General features: G+C 34.0%; 1 protein-coding gene across 2 annotated transcripts in view; it reads right to left on the reverse strand.

Moving 5' to 3' along the window:
- Positions 1 to 3,803, reverse strand: part of LOC111003534 (protein groucho) — a 48,777-nt gene extending 44,974 nt beyond the window's left edge. The window contains exon 1 of one of the 2 annotated variants that reach the window (XM_022274111.2): positions 3,469 to 3,803. In XM_022274111.2, the coding sequence (XP_022129803.1) occupies positions 3,469 to 3,537 (69 nt within the window). In that variant the 5' untranslated portion in view covers positions 3,538 to 3,803. The remainder of the gene's footprint in view (positions 1 to 3,468) is intronic. The other variant, XM_045628300.1, reaches the window with a different exon arrangement.
- Between the last annotated feature and the right edge of the window lie 9,579 nt (positions 3,804 to 13,382).

Raw genomic sequence — 13,382 nt, forward strand, 5'->3', positions numbered from 1 at the left:
GCGGGTGTCTTGGTGAATCAGTGTTTACATTCGCGCTAATTTTAACCGAAACTTTGTATTGCTGGATAAATACACTGTTGCCTGCGACTTCGTGTAGTATATGAAACTGTTATTTTCAAAGAAAATTATATATCTGATAGCCTTCTATAATATTTTAAAAAGAAACACTCAAGATCTATATTTATATATATTTATCTATATTTTTTCTCGTGTCTCAGACTGTAACAAAATTCCTTCGTATCGCATGACCAATATTTATACAACGTTTCTGGCTATATTGAGTACGACCGTGGTAAACAATTTTTTATACTACTTAAGGTCGGCCCACACAATTTTTTTTATGCACAAACTTTACTTCCATTTTTAATGGCGATATTAGTCTGTAATCTTTTATGACAAAACAACGTTGCCAGGTCAGCTGGTATTCAAATAGTCTCCAATATCAATACGAAAGTATGTTTAAATTATAATGAATAGCGATGTAAAGTTCGCACAGTTTATTTTCGAACCCCATTGAATCGAACACAAAAAACTAATCCACGACTATAATAGAGTAAACGTTTATAAAAAGGCTCTATAAATTATCACCGAAAAGGTCAAATTAAAATACAATGAAGAGTTTTTGAGTCTTGGAGGGCCGGATGAAAGGCCCGAACATAAAAACAGAATGCATTTGAACGGATATAAAAAGAAATACCAAATTATTGAATACGTCTGTCTGCCCACGTCTACCTGTTCACTCCAATCTTTTGTTGGAATCTCAATTTCTTATTAATTCAATGAGCGAACCGTTTGCATAATTTGTTGAATTTTTTGTTTGGACTTTTTTCTTAGAATATTCGTATTAGGATATATTTTACGCAGACTTACTCGTTTTCTTAAAAGATTGAACATATGGAATGTACCATCACTTTTATTGGTTCTGTGTGTGTAATACAATCACACACACAGATAATCTGTTTTATAAACGTCGATTTCGCGTTTCAAACCACGAAAAGGATGTCAGTAACTATTCATTGAAATATTCGCTAGCTTATTTCTTCTTCTTCTTCATTTATTAAAACGTGAAATTAATAAACACAATTCTGTGCTCACAAAATTGAAATACACGAACATAAGGCTTCCATACTAAACAGATTATTCAAACCATGTGTGCTATAAAGGATGAAATTACCATTATGAAATTATTATTTTTTATAGAACAGGGGCAAACGGGCAGGATGCTCACCTGATGTTAAGTGATAATTATTTCTATGAAATTAATCACCACGCTAATATGCTATTGGAAAATAAGGAACAATATTGTAAAACCAGACATTTGCGGTCAATTAATGAACTTACATAATTTCCACGTATGACCGCATGATTTTTTACCTTTGTGATATTTTATTCGACTCTACAACTATCTTAAGGTGTACAAAAAAAGCAGATAAACGTGTTATTATGATATGTTTAAAATTATAAAGCAATAACCAAAAAAAATCAAAGGAAAATTGTTCACAGAAAGTGAAGTGATCTATGATAACAATTTGATGAAGTCTAGATTATGACGAAGCGTTGTTAGCGTACTCCAAATACCGTGTTTGCTTTCTGATAAGGCTTATCACGACACGAATGTGGAGAATTATTTTAGAGGAATATTTACTTTTAGGCGTCCTTATCAAACGTTCATCACCCATTTCACTGTTATATCCGCAAATTTGAATTAAAACAGAATTTGTGTCGTCATAAAATAATTGATAGCCTACCATTTTTAATCTACATTATCATACATATCTTATTGAAATACGTTGAAAAGTTTAAGCGCGAAAGCACAACTTTAAGCGTTACCAAAAGCTAAAATCGATAAAAGTAAACAATATTTAAGTTATTAGCATATCGAGTTGTGACGACGCAAATATCACTTGTTCATAGCGGTAATTCCGTCAATCAAATATTTGCTGAGTGCTAGGACGCGACACGGATTTTGAGCAAACATACAAATAGGCATTTACATTAACACCTCCCTCCTCCCGCCCCTCAGTCATAAACCACTGTCGTAAAATAAGTAAAAGTGCGCTATTCGAAACACGGTCAACAATCGGAAAATCTCACTGAACACGGCCATAAATTTTACTGCCTTTGCTAGTTTTGTACTTCACGGCAAATTTCTATATTCAAATTTGACAATGAACACTTTTTAAAAAAAAGATTGTCTATGCACGTTTTATAGAAATGTCAAACTTGTATCTCTCTCTGTCAGATCCATTATGGCAATTTAACTTAAAAAAGTTGTCTTTGAAAAAGCCATTTGAATTGCATTAGTATTTTCTACGACTTATAAAATCGTTAGTCGTTTGCGTTTTCCGTCCTAGTAAGTTGTTGACACAATTTCTTAGAAATCCTTTACCTATTTTATTCTAGGTATTCTAAATAGCAATTAACATCTTTGTACGTAGTTTACGCTGTTAATTATGTGCATATTTTATTCAATAGTAATTTTTCATCTTCTAAACATGAATCAAACTCATTTTACGTAAACTATTCATACTAAATATTCTCAAAGGCAATGCTAGGTCATGTAGACATTAGTGCACTAATGGACTTCATAAACAAGGAGGCTTTCTCACGGTTTTCACTCTGATTAATATAATTTGCTACATAATAGTCTGTACAGTATGACTGATTTGCATTTATTGTAATTTTTATACTAAATATTTTAAAACGAGTTCTTAATTTAAAAATTGTTGTGAAATAAAATAAAAAGTTTAATTTCCATAATATTATGAAGAAATTTATTATGTTTTAGATGAATTGCAGCTATCGCACATTTTGGATATTTCTTCATATTCGCGGGCACACCTAGGCAAAACCATGTTTTAGCGGATTTTAAAATACTGCGGCTAAAACCCGTCGGTAAACGGTCGACAGATGTTCCACAATTGCGGTATATATGTGATTGGCTAATATCTACTTTTTCCCTATATAAATAAGGTTGAATTCAGCCTAAATAGCTTAATATGAAACTCGAAATGTGGTTATCTGACATGTTTGCGGTAACATCTCTTATTTACGGGGAAACAACGCGGTTTTAACTTATAAAATTAAATTTTTCATGTGAAGTTAGAGTTTTTTGGACTCGTACATTTCTTTCAAGCAATTTGATGGTTAATCTAGCGTGTCGTTCACATTGAGTTTGGGGACGCGAAGGGGACACGGTTCAGCGGGGGGTGCTTAGTGACGTTTTTGTTACGTCGTATTGTTTGGCTTTATTGCCGAACCGTGATTCTTATCAATTCTTTGAACTATCAATTGTAATATTATGTGAACTCAACAAAATGGTAAAGCCATGAATACTTATAACAAACAACAAATTACGAACTTATCTACCTAAATTTCCATGAGGCGCTTTAATTACTGTCGTCGATTAAAAATTTAATGAGAAATCTCATTATTTTTATAATACAAAATTATTGTTTAAAGTATTACCGGATGCCTGGCAGCCGCCACGGCAGCAGCGGCGGCGGCAGCGTTCATTGCGCCCGCGCTAGGATACATCCCCACGTCAAGCACACACGGTCATCGTCTACAGGACACTCCAAAAACGAAACACCCACACACTTCCACTGAACACAAAAATCACTGCAAGAGAGCGCACTCCGCGCGGTCAGTCACACGCGATTAATTATAAATAGTTGCGAGACACAACCTCCTCTTCCGAAAACTTTGAACGGACTGGCGCGCCGGGGGGATTTGGCGGGGTCCGGAGGATTTCCACACCCCGCGTTCTTACCCCTCTATCACCCCTGGCCTCAGTATGCATGCCGTTGCCATAATAAAATATAATAATATAATTTCTTGAACTGACATTTTTAGATTTAAACTATACATTTTAAATATCTTGACAAGGCTTAAGCACTGCCAAAAATAAAATAAAGCATATGTGCTTATAATAATCTCAAGAACGTGATGATAAAATCTCTTCATGACTGTCTGATCATGACATGATAATCAAGATTACAATACATAAGCTGCCTCTAATCTTGAAATATGTCATTGTACTACTAATATAATAAGAATAATTTTAACTGTATCCTGAAATCTTAAATTACTACTTACGGGTATGTAGATAGAAACTGCTTATTAGGAAATACCGTAAAAGCATATGTAAATTGTAAAACAAGAATAATATTTATATACAATATTATCTTGTGTCCATAAATTAAGGATGTTAAATGAGGAAAAAGGTTCTTATCAAACAATAAAACCATTTAAATAATGGCTACAGTCAATTAAAGCGTCACACAAATGTTTTATTACACAAATAATTTTCAAGGCGCAATATGACAGCTCTGAAATGTGTTTTAAAAGAATCGAGTGTCGCGCGCTTTTTTAAACAACGCTTAGGAAGTTTGATTTTAAAAAACTTCAAATATAAGGTATAAAATGCCAAGTGAGGAGTTCCATCTATTTACGTTTTATAAATAGTGTATATAAACACGCAGACGAATTCGAGCTATATGTTTGCACTTTAAGATTCAAATACATAGTTTATATATAAAATTCCCTAAAACTGGTGTCATCAGTTATCAGGCAACACTAAAATACTGAAAAGTGACTAGTTATAGAAAAAAATTAATACAAAGTTTTTAAAAGTTTCTCAATTCTAAATAGTAAAATTAATAGAACAATTCTAAAGACTAAAATTAATAGAAAAAATATCCTCTAACCATAGAGCTGATAAGCTCTATGGTCTTAATGTGCATGGCGAAAAATGATACGTTTGTATTTGAGCTTATAATCCTTTATTTTACTCTTAGCTTACAATAATGTCTCGCCCACAGACGTGTGACACAATTCAGTAACAATAGCAGCGGACGGACGTTTTATTCCCTCGTTTACTGTCACTTAAAATAGTATTGGTTTATTCGCAAGATATGTATTTAGTACGAAAGTACAAAGGAATGTTGAAATAATAGATAAGGCACGCCATTAACGACTACTTACCCTATCGAATACGTATTCGAATAGTTTACCTACTCATAAAAATACCATTTATTAATACATAAAAATAACGAAACACACAAAATAATAATAATAATTAAACAAGAAAAATAACAAAAAATGTGTTGTGTGTTAATTGTGTTGTGCCTCACTGGCTCAGCTTTGGTGATTCTGCCAGAGACTTATAGGTTTAGATACAAATATGTATATGAATACACAATAACAACTCACTCATTATTACAATTTTTTTTAAAAACGTTTTTAATTACAACTTAAAATTTTATTTATCTCTTAAAATTTAATTATTATTTTGAAATAACAGTTTGTGACATACAAAATACGCCACTTTAGTTATGTAAAAAGCAGTTTCCATTGACATTATTCTGTCCCCATTAAAACCAAAAAGTATTTAATTGCAACAATACAAACACGTCCATATTAAATTTTTAATGACAACTGCTTTAATGTTGCCACACCTTAACTTCTAATCCATCCTTTTTTAAATAAAACCCTAATGCTCATTATCGGCTTAAGTTTTACGAAGTCAGGTAAAAAATAAAATTTAATAATTAATGCTGACAATTAGTCGTCTGTGAAAAAAACAATTCAAACCGTGTTTCCCAGAAGGCTCGGATTCATTCTTATATTTTTTGCTTGAAATAGCGTGCACAAAATTATTATGTTTTCTCGGTGTCGCAATCATGTGTGAATATTTTATACGGCGTATTGGTTATTTTTTTATATGTACAATGTCTTCAATTAAGCTGTATAATAAGTAGGTTTAGTAACAATAGATAAATTTCTCTTTGAATATCGTCAATGATGTCAGCTATTGTATTTGATAATTATTCAGTTTAAGTTTAGTTTAAATTGCGACATCGTATGAATAATGTTCATAACATAATTAAACGCGTAATAAGGAAAATTTGTATTTTTCATAGAACCTCTCGTATATAACCAGCTATATACATTTTAAAGCGATTTGCATAGCTACAGTATTAGCTATGCTTTCGATTTAACTTTTAACCCCGTCTGGGACTCAAAGTGGTATCCGGTAACTCCGTATTGTTCGTGAGGGAATGCCATTTTAATGACCACGCCATAGTTCGACGTGCGTCATAGTTTAAGAACCTACCCAACTATTCTTAGAGTTCATTCTCACTATTACATAAGCTCAACAAACAGCTCTTTAATCTAATTGACTTTTACACAACACGCCTCGATTGATTTACGATTAGTCTTGTCTAAAGCCTACGTAAGTAATTTGCTGCCGATATATTTAAAGATAATAACGTTATAATAGCGATTTAACGTGTTATTAAGCTATTCTGTATGCGATTTTGATGTTATCATTAATTAAGAATTGTGTTGCGAGAGTATTCTATCGCTTAAGACTTGACTTATTTAAATTCGGAACGTAGGACCTTTTATAACAATGGCTACGCATTGTGTATTCAGAGTCTGCTGTCAGTTGTCCGATGTGAGCTGTAGGTATCATTAGTTTTTTAGACGAAGCGCTCGTTGAATTGCGATCGCGACTACCGAGTACCGGACAAGCATACTTATCGGGCACAATACGCCCACGCAGATACCTATCTCTCGCGCCTTCTTCGCCATACTTCTATTTCCTTTTGGACTGGTTTTTACCTGACGCTCGGCGACGAATAAAGTAGCCACATTTCTGTCTAGATAACTGTGTAGCTCGATACTACCTACGTAATTGGATTCACATCGCATTTAATCTTATTATTCTTTAAAGCGTCAGTAATAGGTACATGAATGATCGTGTCTTTATAGGATTTGAATCATGTTGTGTACGGTAGATAAGTCGATGGTATCGGCGTTGCGAGGAGCAGGAAGCGCGACCCGCGACCCGCGACGTGCCATTAGCGCTGCGCATTCAATAATAATGAACGAGCCGCACCAAAATATCCCCTGTTTACACCCACTCGCTCGCTCGATCCGCCGCACCGACCGACCGCATTTTATTTTTTCGCTGTCGCACATTTCGCCGTCATAGCTATTTCCACTCGAGGTATTATACTCTTGTACGTGTGTGAGTTAGTCCACGTGGACCGCACCGTCGACGACGAACTGAATCTGCGCAATGCGGCCCTCCGATTGGCTTAAAGTTCGAGATCGCTTATTAAGGGCGGAGTTACACGCGTATCTGACTCTTTATTGGCGAACATGGTGTGAGCAAATGCTGCTATTGGTCTAGGTGATTTTTATAAGCGCGGCAGTCCACGTGGACTCGTTTATCTATTCAGACGCCGGCGGCGCGGTCGCGGGGGGAGACCGGGGGGTATACGGGCAATCAGTAAAGGCGGGAGGAATACGGCCATATTTATAAGAGCTGCGGGGATGCAATCACGAAGCGGCGCGGGGTGGTAGGAGGCCGGGGGGAGGCGGCGGCCATTTTGAGGGCAGCTCTTTTTATTCGTTTTTCGCGCGGGGTGCGTCGTCGACGGGAGCGCGGCGTGCGCTAATTGCGGGGGTAATGAGGGCGCTCCGCTCAGTTCGCTCACTCTATTAAACTGGCTCGCTATCGACTACCTTATTGATTTGTCCTTAATCGAGCCGCGGCTGGTGGACTTGGCCAAGCATTGAGACACGGCTCGCTGTAATGTAAACAAAGCGGCTCGCCCGCGTGCGACATCGCACAAATTGAATTGCAATGATTGGGTGTGGTGCGGTGACCGAGCGACGCCACTACAAGTTCACTACACTCAACACTAGGTAAACTGCAGCCGAGGCCTACTTACATAAACATCGCTGCGCATAAAGTTATAAGCTGTACTTATCATCTTAAATACATAGTTATCTACGTATATAAGTATATCCGTCGAACCCATCGCAATGTTGATAGGTCGAGCTTACGTATTCGCAATTCACACTCCGGGTGATTTTATAGGCAACTGTCGTCCAATAAATCTTCGTAGAAAACCTAGTAAGCTCGTGACGCCTCACTGGCTGATCATTATGTATATTTCTGCTATACTGATGAATAACTGACTATACAAAAACTTGGCTTCAATTCACTATTCCATCTGCTTACTAAGGCTAAAGAAAGAATGCTTATGTTTTATTCAAAAGAATAATACATTTTTTACAAGTAAGAATGGAAAAATTAATGTTGACTTTCGACATAGTACCTATATTTTTTTATTTTCTTAAAACTATAAATTATTTGAACTGTAAAACTAAGAAAAAGTTTTATTTTGGTTGAACGACATGATCTAATATGAAAGGAGCAAAATTGGATTTATATTATCCCGCTGTGCGTGAAAGCTGAACAATGGGGTGGCAGGACACTCTTGTTTTGTTATAGATAATATTCTTTCGAAATAAATACAATGGAGACTTTATTTTTGCCTGCTATTAACACTACAATATTCTTTTTCTAAATTATGGTTTTTAGTTAAATAATGCTATCATTTAAGCAAGCAAATCACAATCTAATGTATACACTATAAATTTGATAACCGCATTATATTTTATCTATTTAAAATTAATTTAAATTCCATTAAGGAAGTATTTTTCTAAATTAAATCTATATTAAGAATTTAATGATTCCGTTGCTATTAGGTGTTATACAGAAGTAGATTATTTAATCAATCGCTTAAAGTCGTTTTCAGAGTTAGTCAGTTTTATCCGTATCTAGAATCTCAATTTTGACCATCTTAATATATGAGATCGGATCTAAAGATATATTATACAAGAGTCTAGGCAACACATGTGTCAATTGTAGCGTTTGACATCCAATGGTCTTTGTTCATTCCTCAGCATATTTACCCAACTGTTTCAATTTAATCGAATAAAAAGCGATATTTTACAATCTGACTATATCTAATCGCTACCAAATATTATATTACGATAAATATAAAATAAAATGTACCTACATCGTTTTCAATGGGAATATTTTATTATTGAAATATTTGGTGACACCAAATAAATGCTTATTACCATGATTTAGGTGGTAGGTATTATTCTGTAAAATAATTTTAAAAAAATATATTTATTTAAATATTAAAGTTTAAAATAATAATCATTTTCGCGTTCTAAATTTAATTTTTGTCGGATAACATTTATATCATTCTATAGCATAGAAGTATTAAAAATTTATATTTTCATAAATTTTTCAAGCTTTTGTAATTTAAGTTATTTTAAATAAATGTACTTACCTGCATAGTGTAATTTAAATAATCTGTTATACATTTTTAAGTTATCATATTTTATGAACATACCAACATAATATATAGAAGGTATCATGTATATTTGAGTATTAAGACCACCGTTACTCCCAGTGAAGCATGGCGCTGACGTAATTGTCTATTTCTCTCAATTAACTGCCTCTATTACTTTTGCTACAAGCACCTACTTGTATTAAGCATAATAGTACATAATCGTGAGACATTTATAATAATATAAGTAGGTACATACTTAAAACTTGACTAATTGAACGAACGGAATATTATTATTACGGAAAACTGAGGTGATAGATATTTGACAAGAAAAGCACAGTTGCGATTTAAAAAAACGTTCGGAAACGCTTAGAATCCCAAACGAGTCTTATGACTACTGAATGTTGATGACATAATCCTATCGTTTATTATTTGGGCCACAAAATTACGATCAACACATCTTATAATAATATAGTAAATATAAAAACGGTGCTATTCCTATAATATATGGTCACCACCAGCAAAGTTAAATAATATTACAAAAAGTAATAAAAACAACTAATAAAAATAATTTAAAATATTGTGATTATTGAGTTAGAAAGAAATTCCTCTATTAAAATAAACAAATGAATTCTAGAAACGATATAAAAATACTTTAATACGTAGTGGTTATATCGTAACAATTGAAGCCTAATTTTCAGTTGAACAAACATAATAGGCGAGTCAAGTGTTTCTGTATTGAATAGGCAGCGGGAAGATTACCGACAATGGAGCGAGACGATATGAAATTTCATTAACGAGGGTTCAGCACTTCACAAGACGGGCAAACAGCGCGCGTGAACCCACGAATAATTCACACGCGAGCCCTACAAATAACACCCCTACCCCCTCGGCCACAGTGTTGCCACACTTACAGATATAAAAGTAGCTTTACTATTACCACATGAAACGAAAAAACAGTAGATTGTGTATAATTAAGAGAATCTTAGATCTTATTAAATATTGCTTATAATATGGATTGGGACTATTATCAAGGATTTAATCAACACTTAATTAAAATTGTTACTTTCCCGGCTTGTAAAGGCTAAACTTTAAATATTTTTGATATAATATAGCAGAGAGTAACATAACTCATGGATATAGGCATAGTCAATGTCAATCTAATGGTGAAATCGCTTTAAAATCTAATAATTTATAAGTTTACTAGTCACAAAAAAAATTATCTTTAGATATATATCATTGAATATTGTAATCGACCCAAAAATATCTTTATTACAATTTTTAAATACAGTATTTGTTGCGAAAGTGATAAGTTTTATCCGTAAACTTGCTTTCGTAATGCACTAAATCGCATCCTTAATGGGCGACGGGTCGTATTTTTACAGACTGAAGGCACGTAGCGACATCTCTTGGCACGGAATGACATTAACATGCTTTCGTATGAAAAAATGCAACTCGCATATTTCACAATAGCCTTTGCATACGTACTCAGTCATTTATTACGCTTTTAGATCTAAAGTTAAGTTCACAGCTCTACCTAAACTACCTAAAATCAGGCATTCAATAAATTATAGATTAAAATTTTACAGAACGGTGGTCCATTGCAGTTTGGAATGAAGTACTTAATGTTTGTTAATAAGTTGGGAAATATAAACCAGTTTGAAATAGAATTATTAAGCCAATCAATTAAAATAAGGCAAAACCGGGGAATTTGAGGAAGGAAATACATTTAAATTGTATAATTACATAATATTTAAATTACAAAAACAAATGTTTAAAAATATCTTATGATATTCTGGCATCACTACTTAAGGTCGATTTGTTATTTAAAAAGAACTATAAGATTACTTTCTTCTTTATTTATTCTTATTTGTATTTATTTTGTTATGTTCCACGGAATGCTGCAGTCTTTTACTTAGTTAATTATAAAGTCTTTAGGTAAATAATATTTTTAAAGGTAAGATTGTGAGAGGAATTTTAGCACTAAATATCTCCCTTATATTAAAATCCAATACATTTTAGACACAAAGTGAGCTGTAGCTTACTCACTAAGTTATACGTAAGTTCTGAGTTTTTATACCTTGCTCAATGTGTATAAGAAAACCGCATAGAAAATACTGTTTACAGAACAAAGTGGAGGCGTGATCCGTCCATACGATGCCCTGAGTAATGGTTCAACAGTGTTGAGTTTCTGCAAAACTGCTTTCTGTAACGACTGATTTAAACGGCTAATAAAACGCTTTGAGCCAACAACCATACATCATATTTCTTTATGGAGTAAATTTGCACGACGAACAAAGTGTTCATATTAATTTCAGGTTTATGTGTAATTCAAAAACTAATTTGTTTTTTATTAAGAAAACTTAGTAGTAATATTTTAAACTATAAAAGCGATATTGAAACATTTATTTATTTATTTATTTCACTACATTTTACAACAAATAAAACAAGTTGTTATGTGTATAATTGACGAGTTATCAAAAATAACAAACAAAACGCTAGATACAGGTCTGGATTTCTGGTTCCTGGAGGTGAAAAGCCTTCTAGACCTGACTCACGTTGTCAGATTTCTTCATATCCGACTACTATCAGGTCGAAGTTACCTGCCTAAGATACGCGAGTCGCACGCTGAAGCCACTAGTTCACAGCTCATAAATAATACAAAGACATTATAATCTTAAATCTAAAATATATTTAAGTTTATTTTAATTTTATATATCAACATAAGGTAAACTTTTTGTACACAAGGAAGGAAATAATTAACTCGAATTTGTAGATGACAAGGTGACTCATAAACGTTATATCACTATTTGCGGTGAACATAGTTGTTTTGCGTGTCAATTAGTGGCTTACGTTTGTTAAATGGGCCCAGAGCGGAAATGTACGGAGATTATGCTAAGACTAATAGTTTATATTTGTGATAATTACAAAATAGTTTTGGTTAAATTCTGGGTTATGTTTTAATTCTACGTAAAAGGACTAAGATTCTTAGTTAAAAGATATGTGTTTTGATCCGTTAGTTCCGAAAAAAAGAAATTTCTCAGGTTCCTTAAATCAGTCATTGGGAATTATTTCATACCTACCTAAGTTATAACGTTTATTAGATATAATCAACGTGCCACTTAAGATACACTACTTACATGAACGATTAAAAAATTTTTCTTAACTTAATTTTTTCAAAGGCCGGCAACGCACTCGAGGCTTCTGGCATTCCTTCAGCGGCGGTATCGCATAACATCAGATGAGCCTCATGCCTGTTTGCCCCTTGTCCTATAAAAAAACTGAACAATATAATTTAATACAGAATACTTAACCATTTCTTCACAGTACCTTTGGCACAGCCTTACTTCATAATTATCAAGTTTCGTCTTAAAGAAACTTGGGTATTCCCATTGGATTACTATTTTTACATAGCCAGTGACACGTGGGGGTCACGCGGGGGCGCTGGGTGTAATTCCAAGCACGTGACCGCACGATCTCTCTTTCCCGCCGGATTTGCGTTACAGTAAAATAAAAAGGGCGATTTGGCGCCCTCCATCGCCGCCGTCCGATTAGCGGCGCCCGGGGAAATTAAAAGTATTTTATTCGAGCATTTATTCCCTTTTTGTTTGTTGAATTATGTGCGGCGCGGCGTGTCAAACGCCTTCCATACTTGTATGACAGATGAGTGCAATATTGATAGCCGCATAACACGTTTTTGTTTCATTGTTCGTTGGTTTTTTTTCAAACGAGGTCTGTTATTAAACTAATGAAATGATTTGCTTTTTTAATTTCTTTGCACTGAGAGTTATTTCAGTAATTTATTAATGGAGCGGACATGTAAAATAAGATATCACTCAACCAATACGCATTACTAAGGAGGAGATATGGATGCATTGTTAGGTATTCAGCAACTGCCGCCGACCTTTTTACCAGTTATCAAATTCAAGACTTCAGGGTTAGGCCATGTGTAGAGGCGAAGATTTTTGTCTGCCTTCTTTCAACAGGTGTTAGAAAATGTAAATAAATTGTTCACCAATCTTAAGCATTTACGAGTATCAAACAAGAAACTGGTAAATGTTTTTTTTAATCACTATACGGGTAGGTTTAAAGTCGGTGGGTATTATTACAAATCCCCTATCAGGCCTGGTGGCCAGTATGAAATAAATTAATTCGTACCATTGAAAGGCATAAAAGTATTTGAGTGTAACAACCCCTAAGCATCGCCACCCTCTC

The sequence above is a fragment of the Pieris rapae genome, chromosome 5 (assembly GCF_905147795.1).
Source record: "Pieris rapae chromosome 5, ilPieRapa1.1, whole genome shotgun sequence".
Lineage (NCBI taxonomy): Eukaryota > Metazoa > Arthropoda > Insecta > Lepidoptera > Pieridae > Pieris > Pieris rapae.